This window comes from Pipistrellus kuhlii, unplaced genomic scaffold (genome assembly GCF_014108245.1).
Source record: "Pipistrellus kuhlii isolate mPipKuh1 unplaced genomic scaffold, mPipKuh1.p scaffold_m20_p_2, whole genome shotgun sequence".
Taxonomy (NCBI): Eukaryota; Metazoa; Chordata; class Mammalia; order Chiroptera; family Vespertilionidae; genus Pipistrellus; species Pipistrellus kuhlii.
The window spans coordinates 151,116,954-151,143,753 of record NW_023425515.1 but is presented as its reverse complement, the minus strand read 5'-3'; the positions used below and the strand labels follow the sequence as shown (position 1 = coordinate 151,143,753).

Here is a 26,800-nt window from a genome sequence, read left to right as displayed (position 1 = left end):
CCACTTCTAAAATTTCTCAATTACCAAAAAATAAAGTGAAAATATTGGTAATAGTTAATGTGGTACAAATGAAACAGTTTAAAATCTGAGCTTAGAACTTGCAAAATCAGTATAGATTTTACAGCAAAACACTGTTTATAGTAATGTTAACCAAGATAATTAATTTTCTAACTAGCAGACCCAAAGCATAAGTCAGGACTATCTGTTAAAAGCTAGCACAAGCTAGAAATAGAATCAGAGGAGGACATTTTTATATTTAATATTTAAGATCAGAAAGAAAATAAGGTATATGGAGTGCCCTGCCAGCACAGCCAAGAGTTTGGCTAGCCTGAGGGAGGGCCGGCAAAGGATGAAGACAAGACAGACAAAGAGAATAAGCTGGGTCTAGGTGGATCTTCTGTGCCTGGCTGAGGCCACAGAACAGATCCACACTGCAAGCTGATGCTTTATTTTATAGTCAGAGGTAAACAAGGTAGTGGTCACCATAGTTACAATATTCTTATAAGTTTCACTTGTTTTGGCAGCACCTGCTGCACCTCCCACAGCCCATTAGCTACCCAGGAAAGATCTAGGGAGCAGTCACAAGATCAAGCTTAATTATGCTAAGAGGGCTGTGCCCCCTAAGCTGGGTCTTGTTTGCAGCTTTACCAGCAGGTCAGTCCGAGGCTTAACCCTATAACTGCTCCCTATAATATGAGAAAAATTTCTAATTTTTAAAAACACCTAACGGTCAAATAAATTCTAATTTTAAGTTGGAAATTAATTAATATGCTAAGGCTCATTAAGCCAATTTTCCCTTCCAAAGTTGACTTAAAACTAATAAGGGTATATCCAAATAAAATTATTTAAAAAATAATACATTAGTAAAATTAGTTGTTGCCTGGGTTAAACTAGTAATTTTTACTATATATTCAAATTATTTTTATTGTCCTGAAATATGGCATTTATAGAGAAGCAATTCCAGTTCAAGGATATAACATAACTGGAGTGAATAGGTTATTTGTAGAAAGTGGACTTCATTTTTAGGGCATATTCATATGTTCCTTCTCATTTTTCCTTTGCTGACAAGTCTGAGAAACACCTGTGAACTCTCATCTAGTACTAATGAAAATGCAAAATAATGCAATCATTCTGGAAAATGATTTGACATTTTGTTGGAAAGATGAACATACACTTACCATATGACCCAGGAATCTTACTTCTGGTTATTCACCCTAGGAGAAGAACGGCAAATATGTGCACAAAAGAGGTTTATAACAGCTCTATCCATAATTGCTTAGAACTAGAAACAAATATCTTCAAAGGGTGACTGGATAAACAAATTGTAGTATAGCCATACATCTGAGACTATCTGGCAATAAAAATGAATGAACTATTAATTAATGTAACATCTTGCCTGGCCAATGTGGCTCAGTTGGTTGAGCATTGACCAGTACACCAAAAAGGCTGCTGGTTTGATTCCCGGTCAGGACACAAGCCCAGGTTTTGGATTTAGTCCCTGGTCAGGGTGCATAAGAGAAGCAACTGATCAATGTTTCTATCTTCCTTCTTCTCTCTCTACAAAAAATATTAATGAAAACATATTAAAAATAAATAAGTGTAACATCCTGGCTAAACTTTAAAGACATGGCAATCCTTGTCTTTTTTTTTGAGAGTTTTTTTGATGGCTTTTTCAATTTATTTCCTGTTGATCAATCTATTCAGATTTTCCAGTTCTTCCTGATTCATTCTAGGAAGGGTATATATTTCTAGGGATTTTCCCATTTTTCCTAGATTATTGAATTTGGTGGCATATAGTCTTTCATAATACTCTAGTATGATCCTTTGTATTTTTGTGAAGTCTATAGCAACTTCTTTTCCATTTCTGATTTTGTGTATATGTCTTTACTTTTTTCCTTAGTGAATCTGGCCGTGGGTTTGTCAATTTTATTAATCTTTTCAAAGAACCAGTTCTTTGTTTTATTAATATTTTGTATAGTCTTTGCCCTCTATCCAATTCAAATCTTTCAAATCTGCTCTAATTTTTATCATTTCCTTTCTTCTGCTGACTTTGGGCTGGTTTTATTATTCTTTTTTTAGTTCTTTAAGATGTAATGTCAGGTTGTGTACTTGAAATTTTTCTTTTTTCTTGAGATAGATCTGTAATGATATCAACTTCCCTCTTATTACTGCTTTAGCTGCATCCTGAAAGTTTTGGTATATTGTCATTCTCATTTTCCTCTACATATCTTTTTTTTATCTCATCTTTTATTTTTTCTTTGACCCAGTCATTTTTTCGTAGCAAGTTGTTTAATCTCCACATATTTGAGGATTTTTTAGCTTCCTTTTTTTTTGAGTTAATTTCTAATTTCAAAGCATATAGTCAGAGAATATGCTTGGTATGGTTTTTATTTTAATCTTCTTAAAATTGTTGAGGCTAGCTATGTGTCCTAATATATGCTCTATCCTTGAGTATGTTCCATGTACACTGAAGAACAGTGTATAATCTGATGTTCTGGAATAAAAGGTACTATAAATGGCAATTATGTCCATTTGCTCTAATGTATCATTTAAGGCAGGTATTTTTTTATTGATTTTCTATTTGGATGATCTATCTATAGGGAATTTAGATCCCCTACTATGGTTATATTTTTGTCAGTTTCTCCCTTTAGTTCTGCTTTACTAGTATATATTTTGTACTCTCTGATTGGGAACATCTATATTAAAAAGTGTTATATCTTCTTAATGTATTTCTTCTTTATCATTATGAAATGTTCATCTTTGTCTCTTTTTACCTTTGTTATCTTAAAATCTATTTTGTCACATGGCTTCATTAGTGAATTCTACCAAACCTTCAAAGAAGATTTGATATCTATCCTTCTCAAACTCTTCTAAAAAAGAGACAATACTGCCTAACACATTTTATGAGGCCAGCATAACCTTGATACCAAAACTGGCAAGGATAACACACAAAAAAAGAAAACAGTAGACAAATATCTCTCATGAATACAGATGAAAACACACACACACACATACACACACACACACACAAAAACACACAACACAAACAAAAAACAAACAAACCACAAAATAAAATGCTAGCAAATCAAATGCAAAAATATGTTAAAAAGCACATCACAGCAAAGTAAGGCTCATTTCAGGGACACAAGGATTGTTCAAAATACATAAATCAATCAATGTAATGCACCTCTCACTGACAAAATAAATGATAAAAATCATATGACCTTATGAATAGATGCAGAATAACCATTTGATAAGATACTACATCCATTTATAATTAAAACACTCATTAAAATGGGTACGAAGGAAGGAATCTCCACATAATAAAGGCCATATTTGATAAACCATCAGTTAATGTCATACTCAATGGTGAAAACCTGAAAGCATTTTCTCTAAGATCAAGGGCAAGAAAGGATGTCCACTCTCACCACTCTTATTCAATACTAGGGGACCAGTGCGTGTATTTGTGCACCTTGAAAGAAACTGCGGGCCCCAAGGTTGCAATGGGCACAGGGGTGGGTTTTGGCCCATCCTCTGCGCCTCCACCCGGCCCCTCCTGCTGCAGCCTCTACCATGTGCTGATGGTGCCAGCCCCATTCACACCTACTGATGGTGCACAGCGATTGGGGCTGGAGCAGTGGGTTTGAGCAGTGGCTGCTGCTCTGATCACCTCTCAGGGGCAGGGAGAGGTAGAGAAGCCCTCAGGGCTGGCAGTTGCTGCTCGCACCCAATGATAGCGCTGAGCAATTGGGACAGTGCCAGGTGCCAGCAGCAGGTGCAAACGGTGGTTCCAGTACCAACTGAGGGTGTGATCAGGGCTGGTGCTGGCAATGGTGGGAGTGGCAGTTCTGGCACCATCAGCAGGTGTGAGGGGGGCCATCGCAGGCAATGGGTATGACAGGCAACTGCTGGCCCCGATTGCTCCTCAGGAGCAGAAGGAGAAGGAGAACCTTGAAGGGCAATAAGGATCACCAGCCGCTGCTTGCACCCACTGACAGTGCTGAATGATTGGGATTGGTCCTGGGCACCAGCAGCTGGCGCAAGTGGGGCCAGCACTGGCAGTGGGTATGAGTGGCAGTACTGGCACTGGCAGCAGGTGCAAACAGGGCTGGTGCTGGCATCAGGTGCAAGCGCCAGGCAGGACCAAGAATTTTCAGTAACCACCAGAGCCTCATCCTGATGACAGCAACCAGTGCCCCACATTGATCAGGTATGCCTGATCACCTGCTCTACCATCCCTCCACAGCTGATACCCACCATGTTCTATGCACACCCCTGGTGGTCAGCACATGTCATAGTGACAGTTATTTGGTTGTTCGGTTCTGCCGTGCAGTTTATTTGCATATTAGCCTTTTATTATATAGGATAGTACTGGAAGTCCTAGCCAGAGCAATCAGGCAAGACGGAGAAATAGAAGGCATTCAAATTGGAAATGAAGTAGTAAAAATGATGATTTTTCCCCAAAATTTATATTTATTATTGAAAGTATCACAGATGTCCTCTTCGTTTGTTTGTAACATGATTCTTTATATAGAAAACCCTAAGACTCCACCAAAATTCTATTAGAAACCATAAACAACTACAGTACAGTTAAAGGATACAAAAATCAATGTACAAAAATCCATTACTTTCTTATATACTAACAATGAAATTTCAGAAAAAGAAATGGGGAAAAAAATCCTCTTTGTAATTGCAACCAAGAATAAAATACCTAAGAATAAATTTAACAAAGGATATGAAGTATCTAAATACTGAAAACTACAAAGCATTATGAAAAGAGATTGAAAAAGACACAATGAAATGGAAAGGTCTTTTGTGTTTATGGATTGGAAAAATCAATAGAATTCTACTGAACCATAAGAATAGATGAAATACTGCCATTTGCAACCACATGGATGGACCTTGAGAATATCATGCTAAGCAAAATGAGAGAAAAAGTTAAGAGCCATATAACTTCACTCATATGTGGCATATAAAACTGAAAGCAATAAAAGAACAAACAAGAAAAACATATAAAAACTCATAGACACAGAAAACAGAGTGGTAGTTACCAGAGGGAAAGGGATAGGGAGTAGAAAAGGATAAAAGGGCTCAGATATATGGTGACAGAAGTTGATTGCCTTTGGGTGGTGGGAGTACAATGCAATATGATGGACATGTATTATAGAAATATATACTTAAAAACTACGTAATTTTATTAACTAATGTCACCCAAATAAATTTAAAAAATGAAAAAAATAAATGTTCAATGGTAATAATTTGGAATATATATTTATTATTATTATTATTATTATTATTATTATTATTAATATTTTTTTCTAAAGGCCCCGTGCAAAAAATTCGTGCATGGGTCTGTATGTCCTTCAGCACAGCCTGCACCCTCTCCAATCTGGGACCACTTGGAGAATGTCTGACTGCTGGTTCAGGCCCAATCCCAGTGGTATCGGGCCTCAACCAGCAGTCAGACATCCCTCTCACAATCTGGGACTGCTGGCTCCTAATCACTCACCGGCTTGCTTGCCTGATTGCCTGTAACCATTCCCCTGCTGACCTGATCAACACCTAACTGCTCCCCTGCCAGCCCAATTGCCCCCAACTGCCTCCCCTGCTGACCTGATCATCCCCAACTTCCCTCCGCTGCTGGCCAGGTTGCCCCCAACTACCCTCCCCTGCTGGCCCAATTGCCCACAACTGATCTCCCCTACTGGCCATCTTATGTGAGGGCATGATGGTCAATTTGCATATTACCTCTTTTTTATTATTATTACCAATGGTTTTAATTTTTCTAAATTACCAATTTTCAGATAATACCTCTTTAATGACAAACAAATGTTCAAAAGCCAAAGTTATATATTTCAAAGGATGTATGTGTGGGATTTTATTAAGAGGAAACCTCTACATATCAAAATCCTAACTACTTTGTCTAACCCCAAATTTCATCGGAATTGTTTAAATTGTAATTTAAATAAATTTTAGACCTGTTTAAATAAATTTAGTTTGGAAAATATTTGAAAAATTTACTTATTTCAAAAATATGTATTTACTCCACTCTTTAATATGAACAAGAATATTAACCTTATATTTGATTCTGTTAAGACATTATGTTAGCTATATAATAATAAAATTTTGCTTTATAAGCGAGGGAAATATTTCCTAAAAATAATTAGTCAATTTGGGACAATTCTATTTCTCTCATGCATGTGTGTGCATATTTTCTTGTTCTTCCCATCTCTTTCTTTTTCTTCTCCATTTACAAAAAAGAATGTTTGAAATTTTAGATTTAGTTCAAGTAATAATTAATATGACATTTTCCAATAATTAAAAAATATTCTTAGGAAATTTGGGCTCTGATTTGTTTCTAGTTAGTTTTATTGTATGGACTACTTAGGGAAGGGGTGGGAATTGTAGCCCTGCAGGCCATATAAGGCCCATGAAATCCTTTGGTCTGGCCCTACCAAGGCATTAGGCAGGAGTTAATTAAATATTTGACTAATTTTTAAGTTGATAACTTTGTTTGGCCTGTGAATTATATTAGAAATATAGTATCCAAATGGCCAAAAACAGTTTGGCTCAACAGATAGAGCATCGGCCTGCAGACTGAAGGGGTCCCAAGTTTGATTCTGGTCAGGGGCATGTACCTTGGTTGTGGGCCCCTCCCCGGTGGGGGGGGGGTGTAGGAGGTAGCTGGTCGAAGTTTCTCTCTCATAGATGTTTCTGGCTTTCTATCCCTCTCCCTTCCTCTCTGTGAAAAATCAGTAAAATATATTTAAAATATATATATATATCCAAATGGCTCTTGGTAGAAGAAAGGTTCCCCACCCCTGACTTAGGGTTTGTATTTCTGTAATTTTAATTGAACAAGTCTTCCACATGATTGAATAAGTAGGTGCTAATGGATATATTAAAAAATAAAAGCAGTGGTTGTAATATTTGAATAGGACTTGCAGATATCAATGGAAAGCATAGGGCAGTCATGTTGTATGAGAGCATGATGGTCAATTTGCATATTACCTCTTTATTATATAAGATACACACACACACACACACACACACACACACACAAATAAAATATACTTAAAGACACCCCCGCCCCCCCCCCCCTCAAAAAAAAGACATGCTGAGTGAAAGAAGCTGGTTTCAAAAAGTTAAGTACTGTGTGATTCCATGTACATGGCATTATTGAAATTATAAAACGATAGTGATGGAGCATAGATAAAGCTTGCTATGGATTAGGAGTGGGTGGAGAATATGACTAGAGAGATAAAGCCCAAGACAGTTTGGGGGGAATGTGAAGGGATGTGACAGAACTGCTCCAAATCCTATTTGTTGTAGTTTTTAAAGGAATCCACATGTGTTAAATTTCATAGAAAACTGCACCAAAAAGGTCAATCTTGTATAATAAATTTAAAAATAAAACAATACAAACAAACAACTAAGGATGCTTTACAAAAATATACTTTCTGTTTAAAAGTCTTTTCTGTAAATCTTAACATGCTTGCCTATAATATGTCTTCAGTCTGGGATTTTACATAAGCTAATATTGCACTGTTTTGGTGGTATGAAACATTTATATAAAATTAAATTTGAGTTACTTCTTTTTAAAAAAATATTTTGTTTATTGATTTCAGAGAGGATAGGAGAGGGAGAGAGAGTCAGAAACATCAATGATGAGAGAGAATCGTTGATTGGCTGCCTCCTGTACACCTCTCCCCCACAATAGAGATCAAGCCACAAGCCTGGTATGTTCCCTTGACAGGAATCGAACCCAGAACCCTTCAGTCAACAGGTAGATGCTCTATCCACTGAGCCAAACTATCGATAGCTAGGGCTTGAGTTACTTCTTAATACTAGAACTTCATAGCCAGTCTTGATAGATAAAATTTTATTTTTTTCATTATAAATTAAAAATCTGTCATTAATGTTATTGAATTTTTAAAATTTCTGATATGAACAGAAATTAACAATGTGTAGTAAACAAACAAACAAATCTTGAAATTATCGATAAGTTAGTCAATCTAAATCTAAGCTGGTATTTTAGAAGCATTTTCCATATTAATGTTTATTCTGTACTGTTTTTAAGCTCATAGTATTACGATATTAATTTAAGAAAGTATTGTTTCTGTAAAGTAGCTTGAAAATATATACTTAAACATAAAATGAATTTCTGAATATTGTTCTCTTTTTAAAAGCAATGGAGTGAATTTGGTTTAATTTTCATATGTGCTATATTCTTTCTATGATCTCTCTGGTATAGTTAATTGTTTTTATACAGGTAGTTATTTACATTAAAATTTTTAAATGTAGATTGATATCATTTAATATATATTAGATTATATTTTCTTATATATTTCACAGAAGACTGCTGACATTGTAGGAAATAATAAAAAGATACAAGCTGATTTTAGAGAAAGAGGTTTTCCCAAATGTGCCTTTGTTTTTAACATATATGTCCCTGATAGCCTATTCATTTGAAATCCTTTTAGGTAATTTGCTGACATGTTAGTATTATCTTTGGGAACTGGAGTGCCCCTTTTTAATGCAGATTTTAAAATACCTACCATAGGAACGGTTTCTTTTCTTGCATTTAGGTATCTGAATCATCCCTGCTAATATATCTTGATATCAACAATGATCTAGGAAACAAAGAGCTTCCTTAGTATTTTTGCCTGTGCAATATGCCTTCACAGAATATGCCTCATGAAAGAAGCATCTAATTACTCTGCCAAAGCCAGAAAGAACTGTAAGAAGAGGACCAAGAAAGGCTATCCTCCGTGTACACCCACCCAATGAATAGAGACTGCTGCATGTGGGTCCTGTGCTTCTGTACAGCATTGAGGATGTGAATAAATAATCCTATATAATAAAGAGGTATGCAAATTAACCCTCACACCCTCACAAATATGGCTGCCTGTAACCAGGCCAGCAGGGGGGTTAGTGAGGGACGACCAAATGACTGATCAAGCAGGCTGCAAAGGGCAACCAGGCTGGCAGGAGAATTAGTGAGGGATGACCAAAAAATGACTGAACAGCAAACTGTGTGGAGTGATCAGGCTGGTGGTAGAGGCAGTGAGGAGTGACTAGGCTAGCACGGATGGCAGTTTGGGGCGACCAGGCTGGCCAGGGGGGCCAGTACAGTGTGACCAGGCAGGCAAAGGGGGGCAGTTAGGGGTGATCAGGCCAGCAGAGGGGCAGTAAGAGGGAGGAGCAATTGGGGGTGATCTGGCTGGTAGGGAGATCAGTTGGAAGATATTAGGTTGGTGGTGGGGGGGAGGCATGAGGGGCTACTATGCCAGCGGGGGGCATAGTTGGGGGCAACCAGGATGGCATGGGGGAGCAGTAAAGGATGACTAGGCCAGCAGGGAGGGGGCAGTCTGGGGTGACCTGGCTGGCAGCGGAGGGCAGTTAGGGGTGACCAGGCCAGCAGAAGAGACAGTGAGTGGCGATCAGGCCTGTGGGGTGGGGGGGCATTTAGGGGCAACCATACAGGCCAGCTGGTGAGCCATTAGGAGCCAGTGGTCCAGGATTGTGAGAGGGATGTCTGACTGCCAGTTTAGGCCCAGATTGGAGAGGTTCAGGCTGGGCTAAGTGGACCTCCCCACCACCGTGCACTAATTTTATGCACCAGGCCTCTAGTGATGATGATGATAATAATAATAATATCTTAAAAGAACAAAGACATGCTAGTTAAAATGGCAAGCATAGCAATGATTTAAGAAGTTTATTTAGGGGTCTTTTGTAAATTTAAGTATAAGACATTAGAATAGCCTTAACTGTTTTGGCTCAGTGGATAGTGTGTCAGCCTATGGACTGAAAGGTCCCAGTTTCGATTCTGGTCAAGGGCATGTACCTTGGTTGCGGGCACATCCCCAATAAGAGATGGGCAAAAGGCAGCTGATCGATGCTTCTCTCTCATTGATGTTTCTAGCTCTCTATCCCTCGCCCTTCCTCTTTATAAAAAAATCAATAAAATATATTTTTTTAAAAAGAGATTAGAATATTAACCGGACTAGCTCTCCAGATAGTAAGAAGATAGCTCTCCAGGGCTTACAGGAGAGCATGATTTGGGGCACTATATTAATTTTCTATTTATTTTTTTTAATAATAAAAGTTAATTAGGATGCAATATCAGATTCTGGGGACATAAAGATGTATAAAATAGTTTATTCCTTGGAGAGCTTGTAGGTTAGTTCAGGACACACAAGAAAGTATGTACTGTGATATATGATGAAACATTCTGAGAGATTAGTTCAGGGCTGGTGGAGTACAGATGGTATCAAACAGCTGACTCTGCCTATAGAAGCTGGGAAGGATTTCACTGAAGAGTTCTCATTTGAATTTAGTTCTTATTTGATGGATGAGACATAGTATTTTTGGCAAAGAATATGGAGATGCAACACTTTAGGCAGTGAAAACTACATAAAATGATACATAAAATTGTGAAAGGTTTACTGCTTAATGTTACAGCTCTTGCTCTAATTTGAAGTGGTTTGTCCTATTTCAATCTGATGTCCTGGTTCTTTATCTTAGTCTGCATTTAGACGATCATCCACTTATTTATTCTTATTTAAATACCCACTATACTAATCCTTCTCAAACTCTTAAAACGAACTAATTTAAATACCCACTATATTAATCCTTCTCAAACTCTTAAAACAAACTAATTTTGTATTAAGAATGTTTATTTAAGTACCTACTATACTAATTCTTCTCAAACTCTTAAAACAAACAAACAAACAAATAAAAAACAGAAGAGGGAACTCTTCCAATCCCATTTTATGAGGCCAGAATTGCACTGTTACCAAAACCAGGTGCAGATGCCACAAGAAAAGAAAATTACAGGCCTGTATCCCTGATGAACATAGATGAACAATCCCCACCTCAAAAAAACTACCATACTATATGGCAAGTACAGTTCTGGGAATTGCGATGATAAGATTGAATAAAATAAAGTTCTTCCCCACATGGATCTTAAATTCTAGAGGTAATAAATGATAATAAATCAGACAACAAGTAATATGTTTACCAGTATTATGAAAAATATAGTGCAGCATGGGGATTTTTGTTTAAATATGGTGACTAGGGAATAGTCATCAAGCAAATATATTTGAGCAAACCCTGAAAAGAGATGAGGGGACAAGCCACACATACATGTATCTTGGGGACAAAGAAACTTTCATGACACGTTCAATCAACAAAAATGAGGCCAGTGAGGCTGGAGCAGAAAGAGCAAGTGGGAGAGTAGAAGGAGGTGAAGTCAAAGAGGTACTTAGATGAGAATGGAAAAAATTAGATTGCTTTCTAGGCCATCTGAGTATAATGAGGGGTCACTGGAAGACTTTTCTTTCTAGAATAGGACCATCTATTAAGAACCTATGATACCATACTTAAGCATCTTTGGCACAAGCTTTCAACCTTCCACTTAGGATTCAGGTGACATTGCTAGGTGGCACAGGTTAAAAATGATCTTTCTGGAATACCATTTTTTACCAATGAAGAGTAATAAAATGATATCATGTGGCTGAACTTCATATCTTCTTATAAAAATAGCATGCTAGGTAATTTCAGACTCAAGGACATTCACTACTTGTGAACATATACTTTCAGTGACATGATCTGACCACTCTGCGAGCATGCGTTCTCTCTTCTGTCTCATTAAGTATCTATAGTAATGAAAGAGTAATATGCTAATTAGACCAGACATCTTCTGAATGTCCTTCTGGACAAAGCCATGGTGGCAGGGGCTGAGGCAGAGGTTAAGGGTGATCAGGCTGGCAAGGGAGGGCAGTTAGAGGTGATCAGGCTGGCAGGGGAGGGCAGTTAGGAGTGATCAAGCTGGCAGGGAAGCAGTTAGGGGGTAATCAGGCCAGCAGGGAGCAGTTAGAGGCATCAGGCTGGCAGGTAGAGGGAGTTAGGGGCAATCAGGCAGACAGGCAGATAAGCAGTTAGGAGCCAGCAGTCCTGGATTCGAGAGGGTACAGGGGGGCTGAGGGACCCCACCACCCCATCCCTTTGCACAAATTTCATGTATCAGGCCTCTAGTCTAATGTTATAAAAAGCTTGGTGTAGACCAGCTGGCATGGATCAATGTTGAAGCATTGACCTATGAACCAGAAGGTCACAGTTCAATTCCCAGTCAGGGCACATTCCTGAGTTGTAGGCCTATCTCTAGTGAGCAGCATGAAGGAGGCTCAGATCATTGATTCTTTCTCATCATCAATGTTTCTCTCTCTCTCTCTCTCTCTCTCTCTCTCTCTCTCTCTCTCTCTCTCTCCCTCTCCCTCTCCCTCTCCCTCTCCCTCTCCCTCTCCCTCTCTCCCTCTACCTTCCTCCTCTCTGAAATCCTATCTAATAAAAGAGAATATACAAATTAACCAACACTCCACTACACCCACAAGCCATGCCCACCAGCCAATCAGGAGTCAGTATTCAAATTAACCCAACCAAGATGGCTGCAGCCACATAGCAGGCAGGAGGCTTGGGTTTCCCAAGTAATGGAGGAAGCCAAGCTTTCTGCACGCCATGGCCAGCCTAGATCTCCACTCAAGGCTACAAAGTTTCCATTATAGAAGATAAATAAATCCCAACAAAAATGGTTGCGGCCATGGCGCAAGCAGGAGGCTTGGCTCCGCTCAAGGTTACAAAGTTTTAATTATAGAAGATAAATAAATCTCAGATACCAGGACCTCTGCTTGGGTCTCTTGCAGGCATGATTAGAAAACCACAATAGGCCCCCTCACCCAGGCTGCTCCACACCCCAAGAGAACCCCACCCTGATCCGGAACACCCTTCAGGGAAAACCAGCTGGCCCCACCCATCCACCAGGCCTCTATCCTATCTAACAAATATGCAAATTGACCATCACTCCAACACACAAGATGGCTGCCCCCATGTGGTCAAAGATGGCCATCACAAGATAGCCATCACAAGATGGCCAGCAGGGGAGGGCAGTTGGGAGAGACCAGGCCTACAAAGGAGGGCTTTTGTGGATGATCAGGTCAGCAGGGGAGGGCAGTTAGGGGTGACCAGGTTTGCAAGGGAGGGCAGTTAGGGCAAACAGGCTGGCAGGGGTGCAGTTAGGCATCACTCAGGCTGTTAGGGGAGTTGTTAGGGAGTGATCAGGCTGGCAGGCAGAAGGGGTTAGGGGCAATCAGGAAGGCAGGTAGGTGAGCAGTTGAGAGCCAGCAGTCCTGGGTTGTTAGGGGGATGTCCGACTACCCGTTTAGGCCCGATTCTAAATGTAGGATCTGGCCTAAATGGGCAGTCGGACATCCCTTAAGGGGTCCCAGATTGGAGAGGGTGCAGGCTGGGCTGAGGGAAATACACCCCCGTGCACGAGTTTCATGCACTGGACCTCTGGTCAATCATAAAAATATTTTTAAAAATAAAAAAACTTGGTATAAGATTGACTCCTTAGAAGCTATACAGTTTTATATCTTAATTTTCTCATCTGAAAATGGGCAAAATCATGTGCATTCATTCAGTCTATAAATATTGAGTATCTATGCCAGAGTCTGTTCCATATTTTAAAAATGAACAAGACTCAGCCCAGCCCTAATGGACATCATAATTGACTACCATGGGGAATCCATCAAGGGTTTCAACGCACTTGTCTGATATGTTTACAATGAGAACCAAATGAACTAATTAAAATGTTTACAACAATAAATGGCACAAGTAGGTATGCAATAAATGTAAACTAATTCTTAAGAATGGTCAGTTAATTATTCTTTACTAAGATGGCTAGACAACTATTTCAATTCAGTTGAATGTTATATTTCTTCAGTCATATTAAAATATACCTCTAATTTAATTTCTTCAAACTGAGATTGAAAAATTGGGAGAAGTTACTATCCAGGGTGAGCAGGAATTCTGTTCAAAGAGGCTGCTGTCTTTGTGGTGATCTGTATTCACTTATTCCTTTGTCTGACTAAAAGAAGAGCTTGTGTATCTTTAATTAAATAGACTAATGGCTGTGCTAAAATGGTATGTTGTTTAGAAAAAGAGAGCTGGATAGTGAAGTAATTATAGATATAAACAACAATAATTTAATTCTGTTAATATTGAGTCCCAAATCTATTCCTCTTTAAAAAGAAGCTTCTGAATAAACTGTCTCCTCAAATGTCAAGCCTTGTATTTACTGAATCTGCAGTTCAGTGTCTTTAAATAACTATAGTTTCATAATGACAATTAGTTAAAAATTGCTCAGTTCCAAGAAAATTTATTCCAGCTTAACTTTTAATGTTTGAAAGGTATTGAATGAAAAATAATGTAACTGTTTATTTAAAATAACTTGATTGCACAGCTATTAACTTAAAAAAACACACAACAATAAACAAACAAAAAAAATGGACAAAAAACGGTTTGGCTCAGTAGATAAATAAATCGTTGGCCTGTGGACTGAAAGGTCCCGGGTTCGATTCTGGTCAAGGGCATGTACCTTGGTTGTGGGCACATCCCCAGTGGGGGGGTTGCAAGAGGCAGCTGATTGACGATTCTCTCTCATTGATGTTTCTAACTCACTATCCCTCTCTATTCCTCTCTGTAAAAAAAAAATCAATAAAATATATTTAAAAAAAATAACAATGTTATAGTTGCAGTATAAACTTATCATTTTGCTTGGTTGCACTTAATTTGCTTTCCATTTAAATGTGATGAAAATTTTTTTTAAAACTATCAATTTGTCCATAGTATATATGAATGATTCCTTATTGATTGTTATTGATCATATAACTATACTCAGATCCTTTAATTATATTTTATTATGGTAAATTTTTAATTCTTATTGCTTAGGTGGATGTAGATACCAGAAATTTCATATTAAAGGTGAAGACATAGCTATAATTGAAATTCTTAAATGATTCATAAAGGCAACCATCTGCACACTAATAAACTGAATCAGAATTACTTGTTTCTCCCTTTGTGGTGTCAAGAGTTAAGCATTACATGTGTATTGGAAGGTTTTCATTTTGGTTCTTTAGCACCTTCCTGAGCACTCAGCAGGGCACACAAACTCTACTTTCTTCTTGGCTTTTTCTATTGTTCTCCTGATTATCTCTCTGAAAACACTGTACTCTTAACTAAAACAAAGAAGGAATTAATTTAGTTTTGCTGTGATTTTGTTTACTTTTACTTAGATACCATCTCCTATTTTCTACTGTCAAGATTCATCTTTGATTTCAATAGTTAACAGAGTCTAGTTTTTCTTTTGATTCTAGAAACAAATTTTCATGCATTTACCTGTACACATGATTTCCTCCTCTCAGAGATAACTTATTCATACTTTAAAGTAGTCTGATTACCTTTTAAGTTGTGGATTTCAATTGTCTTGAGTATTCCTAAATGTTATCTAGAGTAGGAAGAGTTAACAGGATTTACAAATTTTTGAGAATTTTACTTCTTAGGATTATTTTCAAAATTTCTTTAACTGGGACATTGTCTGTCATAGTAGAAAAAGTGAAAAGAGTAATGTGAAATGTCATAATGTCACATAAATTGATGATAAGAATTGGAAAGTAATTATAATTGCACCATTATGCTGCTACGTTAAGTAGGTTTATATCAACATTTCCTTATCTAAACCCCAGTTTAGATATAGCTAAATCTGGGTTGTGAAATTTGCCATAATTTAAGTAGAAAAAAATTCTTAAATGCTTACTATATTTTGGCAGCCTTAAAGAGTGAATATGAAATATACCTTAGTGACTTCCAATTGCTATTTTTTTTAAATCACTGTGAATATCAGCAGGATATTACATATTCTCATGTTCCAACTTTAAATCACATTATTGTTGGAGGAAAGGCCCAACTTTGATTTCATAATTCAGTAAATAATAGACAGCATTAACCATATTTTCCTTATAATATTACTAACAAGCTATTCTTTTCAAATTATATATATATATATATATATATATATATATATATATATATATACACACACACACACACACACACACACACACACACACACACACACACACACTGTATTTTCCGGTGTATGACGACTTTTGAAATGAAAAAAAGTCAACTGAAATTCAGGGGCAAAAGACCAAAATTGTATACACACACACACACACACACACACACACACACACACACACATATCCTATATAACCCTATATAATAAAAGGGTAATATGCAAATTGACCCTTATGCCCTTGCACAAAATGGCCGCCCCCATATGATCAAAGATGGTTGCCACAAGATGGCCAGCAGGGGAGGGTAGTTGTGGCCAATCAGGCCAGCAGGAAAGAATAGTTAGGGATGACTAGGCCAGAAGGGGAGGGCAGTTGGGGAGGACCAGGTTGGCAGGGGAGGGCAGTTGGGGATAATCAGGCCTGCAGAGGAGGGTAGTTTGGGGGGGCAAGGCCAGCAGGAGGGCAGTTGGGACAACCAGGCCAGCAGGGGAGGGCAGTTAGGGGCAACCTGGCCTGTAGGAGAGGAAAGCTGGAGGAGACCAGGCCTCTAGGAGAGGGAAGTTGGGGGCACTGGGCTGGCAGGGGAGGGTAGGTGGTGGCGATTGGGCTAGCAGGGGAGTGGTTTGGGGGTGATCAGGCTGGCAGGCAGGCAAGCAGTTGGGAGCCAGCAGTCCAGGATTGTAAGAGGTATGTCCAACTGTCAATAGTTGGACAACCCCCAAGGGGTCCCAGATTGCAGAGGGTGCAGGCTGGGCTGAGGAACATACCCCTCCTCCCCCCAATGTACAGATTTTGTGCTCTGGGCCTCTAGTATATATAATGTATATATATTTATGTGTCTATATATATACATATATTTTTTTTTATTGATTTCAAAGAGAGGAAGGAAGGAGGAGAGAGATAGAAATATCAATTATGAGAAAGAATCATCAATAGATTGGCTGCCTCCTGTATGCCCCATATTCAGGATTGAGCCAGCAACCTAGGCATGTGCCCTTACTGGGAACTTAACTATGACCTCCTGGTTTATGGGTCGATGCTCAACCACTGATACATACCTGCTGGACTAACAATATATTCTTAAATATTATAGGACAGTTAAAATATCTTCAAATATATAAAGAACATGTCTTGGGGCCTAGTTGCACACAATGACTATTTTACCTCTTTTTATCAGAAAGTAAAAGTACTCTACTGGGAGTTAGAAAGCCTGGGTCTTGCTTTAGCTCTAAAATCAGCTACAAATATAACTTTGGATAAATCACTGAACTTCTCTAATCTGTGCTTTTGTCTTTGAAATGAGCTTAACAAGGTGATTCACTTCAACTATAAAATTCTATAACTGTGCATTTGTTCCTGATGTGTATTTTAATATTATTAGAATATCAATATTTCTTCAAGGTACCACCTGTAAACTAAGAGGTTATATCCTTCCTGTTATGTTGGAACTAGGGGTTCAGTGCATGGATTTGTGCATCTTGAAAGGAATTGTGGGCTGTGAGGCTGCAGTAGGTACAGGGACAGGTCTCGGCTCATCCTCTGTGCCGCCTCCTGGCCCTCCTTCCATGGTCCCTGGACCCCTGTTTGCCTGCAGCCTTGCTCTTATCACTGCTGTTCCCACTCACTGATGGCACTGGCCTCACTCACACCCGCTGATGGCACGGATCGATTGAGGCCAGAGCCAGCAGCAGGTGCAAGGAGGGCCAGTACTGTCAGCAGGTGCAAGCAGTAGCTGCTGCCCTGATCACCCCTCAGGAGCATGGGGTGGTGGAGAAGCCCTCAGGGACAATCAGGGCCAGCAGCCACTGCTCATACCTGTTGATGGCACCTAGAGATCAGGACTGGTGCCAGGCACTGGCAACTGGTGAGAGTGGCGGCTCTGGCTTCAGGTGTGAGCAGGGCCTGTGCCAGCAGCAGGTGCAAGCTCCAGATGGGATTGTGGCGCACAGGAGCAAAGAATTTTCAGTAACCATCAGAGGACAGTGACTGGCACACCCCCACCCACCACCTTGGTCTGGCACCTCCAAGCACCTGCTCCACATCCCACCACAGTCAACCCCCGCCATGTTCCACACATACACTCTGGTGGTCAGCACATATCATATCTACCGTTGTTTTGTTGTTATCGTTGTTTGCTATTCTGTTTATTTGCATATTGGCCTTTTATTATATAGGATCACTTTCCCCAAGGGCTGGTGTGGGGGTTGCTATTTTCCTATAGGTCGGATATGTTCTTATCCAGCCCTTTAGCTATTCAGCCATAGTATATGACATACATAAATGACTTTATTAAGGTGGAAGTCCTCACAACTTAGAGGAAAAAAACAAATGTCTCCCCCTTTTCATTGAAATCTTAATGTGAATCCTTACCTGTCACTCTTGCTGACCAGCCCTAGTTCTGCTTTTTCAAATCTGTATGAGATGAGGCTGGCCCTGGTGGCAGTCATTGCCAGTGCAGGCTTTTCACAACATCCATACACTTTGAGCACACAGTGTTCTTTTTACTTCCTCATGCCTTTCAAAGTATAGAGGTTGCAAATTCAGGTTTCAGTGATCTGCTTTAGAACTTGAGGCATTTTGGGGACTCTCCTGCTTATGTATCTCATTTGCATGTCTTTGTGAACAAAATATATAACTACACACAATTGCAAATAAATATACCCATCTACAGACAGTGTTTGTACACCTCCTTGCGTGCGCACACACACACACACAAGCATAAGGGTACTTCTTGACCTTGGACTCTGCACTTGAAAGGGGAGTTATTACCTCCATTTCCATTCTGGGAAGCTTTGGCTTTCAGAAGTGATTTTGTATCTCACGGAGAGGCTGCTGTGGGCAACCCAGGAACAATGAGCTTAAACAGAAGAATGAGGGTAATGTTTATTGGAATAAAGATTAACTTCAAATTCCTCAGGGGAATGAACCAAATCCAGTGCTTTCCTGTTAGCTGACACTTTTTATATTGATGCTGTCTTGGATCTTCTGGAGAAGGGGGCGGGGGGAATATTCAGCAAATCAGCTCTTTTCATTCAGCAGTGGAATCTGGGGGGCTGTTTTAGCTGGGCTTTCCGACAATCCCTGATTTAATGTTTTTACTATGGTGAGGACAGTAAGTAGCTTCACAAATTTTGTGAAAATCTGAGCAGTGGAGAGTGTTGTTCGGGGGGAAACAGAGTGCAGTTGTTTAAATAATCCTGAGCCAATAAGCATTGGGTAGGTGGAGTTACTGTTGTGTGCATTTGCGGAGCAAGATAATTCTGAATGAAGACTTTAAACACCACACAGGCTGACGGGCTCTGGTTCTGCTCTTTGTGAGAACAAAACAAGTGACCAGGCGGCTAGGTTTTGCTTATTGTCCGTTGGTGAAGGCAGCTCTTCTTCTTTTTTTTTTTTTTAAATAAGATTTTTAAAAATATACATGCAAAGGATTTATCAGAAAGCCTTATGAATATTTCATCAGTTGATATATTCAACTGAATGAATTCAGTGAGTGTCAGTGTGTAGCTTGCAGACAAACCTCATCCACAAGGAGGCTACTGACATACGAAGCACTTTGGTGCATTTTCAGAGGCAAAGCCCGGCAGATAAAGCTCCCTGTGACAGCCTGGCTTGCCATTCTTCGAGTAGGCTGCTCTTGCTCTGAGCAGTTCCTACATCAGAGCCTCAGCTTCCAAAATTAAACTGGAAATAGTTTGCAGACACACCAGCCTCCTAACCTGCAGCTGTGTGTCTCTGCTATGTTTGAGGTTTTTGTTTTGGATGGTGAAAGCTAGCGCTCCAACCTAAGACATGACAGCAAAAAATTCTTCCAAGGAACTTACTGCTTCTGAACCTGAGGTTTGCATCAAGACTTTCAAGGAGCAAATGCACTTGGAACTTGAGCTTCCGAGACCAACTGGAAACAGACCTACATCTCCTAAAATTTCTCCACGCAGTTCACCCAGGAACTCACCATGCTTTTTCAGAAAGTTGCTAGTGAATAAAAGCATCCGGCAGCGGCGTCGCTTCACTGTGGCTCATACGTGGTAAGATGCGATTTGGAACTGTCTACACTAGTGCTTTTCATTAGTAAGCAGTGATTTAGAAGCGTTGAGTATAGGACATTTGAGTTTTGTTTATAATACAGATCACCAGTGTGAAATGGAGAGTGGGTCAGCTGAGGGATACGTAAGTGTACGGTGTGTTAAGTGATCATTGTGCTGTTTCCAGATAAAAGACGCCTCTGGCTGTGGGGAGTCTTTGGAACTACTGCTTATAAAAATGCCTAGCTAATTCCAGGTAAATTGAGAATTGGAGGGAGTTAAACAAAAACACTCAGTTTTTTGTCCTATCTCCATTGAAGGGATGGGTGACTTTATTTTTGTATGTTTTGTGGTTACTGTTGGTGGCAATTTGAGTAGTATATTTTTGGCACAAGATAAATGTTTTCATCTTGGTTCTAATTTATTTCTGAGGACAATGTCTGGATTAAAAGTTATTTTATTGTATTGCAATGTTTGTAATGGGTTTTAGCTTTATTGACTTTATCATTACTCCACTTCAGGAAAGGGAAAATTAAATTCCCACTTCAGAAATTACAGTTAGTTGATTTTCTTTGTGATTAAAAATGCTATTATCTTTAAGATCCTCTTGTAAAAAAAAGTTACTTAAATTTTTAATAAATAAAAAATAAATTTCCAATTTACTTGGGAATGCCAATTAAATAAATTCAAGAACAGCTCTGTAAAAATTGCCCTGAATAATAGGCTAGCTTTCTTAAACTTGTATAATAATGAAATTAAGAAAAATCACAATAGATATTAAACTTTAAGTATAGAAGCTATGCCATTTCAGATTTCTTTGAAAAATATATTTTTATTCAATACCCTTCAAAATTGGGTATCTGTATCCCTATAGTTTTTATTTAATAGGGACCATAGCAGTGAATGGAGCTAGTACCTCTTAATTGTAATTCTAATAAATAACTTTGTGATTGCATACTAGATTGCCAACCCACATTATAAACTGGACATATCTAGTTTTTGAAATTAATACTTGCTTGAATTCTGTTGTCTAATCTAGTGCACAGTGCATTGGTAAATTCAAGTTACCACTAGAAACATGTAGCTTACTTTTCAAGGCCACCACATGTTTAGCCAAAACATACTTTACCTAGCTAAACATTTTCTAACAATGGACCATTGTTCATGTAATTGCTTTATTAAAGAGCTTTGGTCATCTTTTTGATGGATTAAATCATAATCTCAGACTTGTAGAATACACATGATGAGTTTTTAAAAATCTACCAATGGTAACATTTGTATGAAGAGAAGATTTATATATAATATGTACTGATTTAAAGAGGTCCTCTCTCTAATGGTATACCTCACCCTTAGTACATGTGTATTTCTATATAATCTGCTAAGTAGTATAACTGAATAGGAGAAGGTATATGGGTTTGTTAATTAGTTCTCATATATAAAAAAACAAGGATGAAATACATATACTATCGTTAATAAACTCATATTTTTTACTACTTGGATTAATATTAAGCCATTATTTTGATCAGAAGGACATTTAATTTGAGTAAGCTAATTTTCAGGTAATGGAAAATCTTTACAAAATCTTGGTAATATTTTTCTTACTATAGAGTTCCTGAAGATAATAATTTGACCTTTTTTTTAAATTTAGAATACATTTTTTATGTTCTAGAAACATAGAGATATAAATATTGTATTGTTCTTTCAAAAAAAATATCCCAATTTTAAAATGATTAAAGAGTAGTTTTACTCATTCATTATATAAATTTTCTTACAGCAAGTAACAAAAAAGAACAACTAAAAACTATCTGAGGTAACTTATTGCAATTAAAATGATCTTCTAGTTAAGTTAAAACAAAATTTTCTACAAATTGCTAAAACATAAAACACATGACTGGTACAATGTAATATAATGTAGGGTTAAAGAATACATTCATCATCACACATACCTTATAACTTCAGTTATGACTATTATCCATTTTCACCCCTTTTCTCCTAATTCACCCCTTTTCTCCTAATTCAGGTACTCCCCTTATTATGTTTCTTAGTAAAGCTGTAGCACAATTTGGAGTGTATGTTTAAAATTTAAAACTTTATTTTCATAAAATATTCCATATTTCTTTATGGAAAATATACATATATAATATATTTAAATGACTTTCTAACTAATCTTAAAAAGTATGTGCTTTTTTTTTAGCATCATATGGAATAGTTACATGAGGAAATAAAATCATAAATACTTTATTTTTGCCTCATTGTCATGATGAAATGTAACCATCCTTTCACGATCAACAATTGGTATTTTCCAAACCATGCATTTAAGTTAGAAATTCCAAGATATGCACTTAGAAGTCTCTAAAAACATGTTATTACTTTACAGTAGACAGTAGGCTTCTTTTAAGAAGATTGGATTGTTTTGATTTCCGCATTGAAATTAAAGTAATTTTCATGATGAAGCTAAACAATTCAGAGGATGCAGTTTATTTCTAAACCCTCTGGACAAGTTTTTATCTTTAATTTGTAGATTTCATATGTTAGTCATATGAACCTATAGTTCCGATCTTGAAAACCTACATTGTGAAGTGTGGACCAATGGCAGAAGATTTTTAAAAAACACTTGTGAAATACCTACTCTGGAAAATATCTGGGGGGGAAAGCAGATATTCAATGTGCTATCACTAATCAGAATATTTACACAATCCTAAATCTGGAAGGAATTTGGGTGATTATCTCATTGCTTTCTTTATCCTGGGGCAGGACCACAATTGCTCCATCTTTGACATATGGAAATCTGCCCCATTTTTAAGACTCTGGAGAAAATAACTCTATCACCCCACTCAATACACATTCTCACTACTTCACGGCCCAGGTATTGGAAAATTCTCCTTTATGGTCAACCTATTTATAACATACTAGTGGCCTGGTGCACAAATTTCTGCACATTGAAAGGAAATTAATTAGAAGAAATGTTTTAATATTGCTATTCACCCTTTCTCTATAATAGAATTATCAACCAAATTCATGATCAACAATGACAGATCAAAACACATGCATGCAATTGGCACCAGTGAAAGCTTTATATGTATCACACATGCACAAGTCAACTTAGTTTTTTATATATAGAATAAACTTGCTTAATTAGATCTGCTTTCTGATTTAGCTAAACTTTTTCCAGCCCAGTGAAGCACCCCAACTTTTCTTTCAGGTAATTGTCAGCATCACAGCAGTAAATATCAACATGAAGCACATTATTATTGTAGATCACGTAGGGAAAACAAAGGATAAAATATTTAACTGCAGCAGTGTTTAACTATATCTGCACAGTGAGAAAACCTGAAGTCATTTTCAAGGTCCACCATTACTTACTTCTTTTCAGTCAGGTCAAGTTTCTAAACTTTCTAAATCTCTGTTTTTCGGCTAATGAAAAGAAAATAGGATTCCACTGAGTCTCCTATTTACCTACTTCGGGACTTCTGTGAGGATCAAATGAGAGGAGCCACAGGAAAATGCTTCACAGACATTTGGTTAAAATGTGAAATGTTTTCACCTGGCTATAAAGCAAGCAGTGTTCTTGGGCTGAAGAAACTGCAAGGAGGCTAGTCATTGCTAGGAAGGGAAGCCAGGCATTGCTACATGATGCCATTACCTGGCGCCCACAATGACTGATTCAGGACTGGGCTGAGCTGTGGGCCACATTTTGTGCCATAGGATCTTGGCAGCGTAGGCTGCGATTTGGTGGGCTGTAGCTCCAGGGCGATGGCGGCCTGTGTCCCACTTAGTGGGCATCAGGTCCACAGTGCTGTTTGTGCATGTCATGGCAGCTCCTGCATTGAGCGTCTGTCCCCTGGTGGTCAGTGCATGTCATAGCACCTCATCAGAAGGTCAGACACTTAGCATATTAGCCTTTTATATATATAAATAATAGGTATAATTTGTCTTCAATGTATTTTAGTTTTCAATATATATTAAGACTTAGAAGACCCTGCATGAATCTGAAGATCATTATTAACTGGCCCCAGGGTTTTCTGTTTTCATTCACTCAACTTATGGAATTGAGCACTGCTGTAAGAAAAAATATTCTCATTTAACCCACATGGATCCCAATGCCTACAATATTTTAAGTTCTTTACTAGAATGTTCACATATGTTACCTCATTAAAGTTTCATTTGACTATAAGAATATGCTAAGTTCATGTTCTTTTCAATATTTCATGTTGCAGATATAAAAAATGTTCTGAACTGCTTTAGCTTCTTCCAAGTGTTTCTACCTAATTAACCATTGTTTTGACCTTGAGCCACCATCCCAAATTTCTAAATTCTGAAACCCAGAAGTGATCATCACACTCATTAGATGGCATAAAAAATATACATGTCACACTTTGTAAAGTGTATATGGAATAGTCAGCATTGCTAAATGGGGAGTGGGAAATTAATACCAGAGTTCTTATTTATTATTTATCCCCAACCTCAAATCAGGGGTGAAAATTCTGAGGCATAATATAATCATATCTAGCTTGTTTTTCTTAACTGGTACTTGCCACACAGTGTCTAGTTTTGTCACTAGACAAAACTTGTTTTCTTTGCTGATGTCCCAACCTTTTTCATCAGTTCTCCTCCATCACCATCAGCCTGATGCTTTCTGAAAGAAGGTATTGGTGACAGCCTTAAATACATCCTGGGCCTATCACACATTTCTTCTCTACAGTCTCCTCATAAAGAGCACATGTATTAATGGGTGAGACCCATGCTCTGTTTGTCCATGCTTGCAGATAAATATGCTTGCACAGGGAACACTATTTTTTCAATTAGGGTTAGTATTAGAAAAAAGACTATATTTTTATTCTTTTTCTCCTTATAGTTCTACTTATATCTTTGAAATCTTCCATGAAATATGAACTTTTGTGCCTAATATGCAAATGCAGACATATTAACATAGTTCATACTCTAACAGAACTTGTATATGATAAGACAAAGCTGGGTAACTGGAGAGGAGTAAAAAGAAAACAGTGAGTTTACTACATGCTTGACCTTCCTCTAAGCTTGAGGTATATTTGTTGTCTTATGCAATTTAGTTCTGGTGTGTTAGCTAATTCTACTAAATCTGTGCTTGTATTTTTCTATTTTATTTCCAAGCCATATTAGAAAATTTTGAGAAATATTTCTGTCTGTACATACTTACTGATTAAATATTTGATTGAACAAGACATTTATTTAGATCCTACTATGCTCTAGATTCTATACTGGACTTAGGAGATAGGAAGTTAGAAAGAGAGTCAGTCCTTGTCTTTGCAAGAACTATGTAGTACTGGAAAACAAATTTATGCATTAATAATTAACCAATTATTTGCAAATAATATTGAAAAATTATGATCAACTTGTTATTAGAGCATAGATTAAGTAAGCTTTCCCCATTTCCCAATGTGTTAGGGAAAGTTTAGATAAGAGATGTTATATGTATGAGAACTGGAAGAACTAAATAGGAGTTTTTCAGGAAAAGAGAGGCTGAAAGGTTATTTATTGTGAGTGTGGTATTTTTTGTTTTGTTTTTGTTTTGTTTTGTTTTGTTTTGTCCAAGGAAACAATAATAAGGGAATTCTATTAACAAAAATCCTATATAATAAAACCCTAATATGCAAATTGACCAAACAGCAGAATGACCAGTCACCATGACACACACTGACCACCAGTGCATTCCTACTGGAAAGTGCTGCTCAGCCAGAAGCCAAGCTCATGGCTGGTGAGTGCAGCAGTGGTGGTGGGAGCCTATCCTGCCTCCACAGCTGTGCTAAGGACCCCTCTGGGGATGTCCGAGGCCAGCAGGCAGACATCCTCCAAAGGGTTTCAGACTGTGAGAGGGCACAGGCCAGGCTGAGGGACTCCTTCCCCCACCCCCACCACCCCCACCGCCGCAATGCATGAATGTCATGCACTGGGCCTCTAGTAGTAATAATAGCTCACATTTATTCAGCACTGATATTGTTTTAAATATATTTACTTATTTGGTCTCATAAAAAGCTAATGCGTATAATTATTTTCATTTTATGGGAAAAAGAATGAAGCATAAAGAGGGTAGGTAATTTTCCAAAGTTACACAGCAGTTAAGGATCTGCTTTGGGATTTGACTCAGAATATGAAGTATGAAGGAAAGTGAGCAAAGTTCACTGGAGTTACAGCCTAAGATGAAAGGTGTCAAATATGAGAAGTAAGGTTATATCTGTAGATTGGAGCTATATTCCATCACCAGAAAGCTTCTGCAAGGTTGTGCGAAAGGAATGGCCATAAATAGCTTTTGCTTTGGAGAGATAGTTGCAGACATTGTGGAGGGTGCAGTGGTGGACTAGAAGATTAGAAACAAAGGGAAAAGGGAGAATGTGCATTTGAGAGATAATGACTTCTAATTATTGTGTAAATCCCATAACATCAAAAACTCTGTTTATATCATTTTTTATGACTTAACAAATTACTGTTTATGGAAACTGAGAGGCAAGTATGCAAATTTGGTGTCCCTTGCATTTATCACCTACAATGTGATGTATGGATGATACTAGCTGATACCCCCAAATGCACCAAACCATCACAGCTGAGGTGCCTGGGAAGATGAGTGCATTTAGGGAAAACCCTAGAGCTCAGTCCTGATTTACTGAGGTGCTTTGTGTTGTGCTTTATGTATAATCCTGGTAGGTTTTCTTTTTTTTACAGAAATTATCTTAGTCCACAGTCTGAACTAAATGCCAGTTGGAAGTCCATGCCTCACAGCCTGAGTCTATTGCTTTAATCAGAGCAAGCATTTTCTCAGTAATGCAAGTCTATAAATGGTGTTTCCATGGCCTCCTTAGTGTTTGCAAATCTTCAATATATTGG

General features: G+C 38.1%; 1 protein-coding gene across 2 annotated transcripts in view; it reads left to right on the top strand.

Annotated features, from left to right (window-relative positions):
• PDE4B (phosphodiesterase 4B) overlaps positions 1-26,800 on the top strand; it is a 424,211-nt gene that overhangs the window by 57,945 nt on the left and 339,466 nt on the right. Inside the window, exon 1 of one of the 2 annotated variants that reach the window (XM_036444267.2) lies at positions 19,695-19,945. The exons of the other annotated variant lie outside the window; for it this stretch is intronic. Coding sequence (XP_036300160.1) covers positions 19,710-19,945 — 236 coding nt within the window. The 5' untranslated portion in view covers positions 19,695-19,709. Of the gene's footprint in view, positions 1-19,694; positions 19,946-26,800 lie in introns of those variants that run through there. 2 annotated transcript variants of the gene reach the window in all.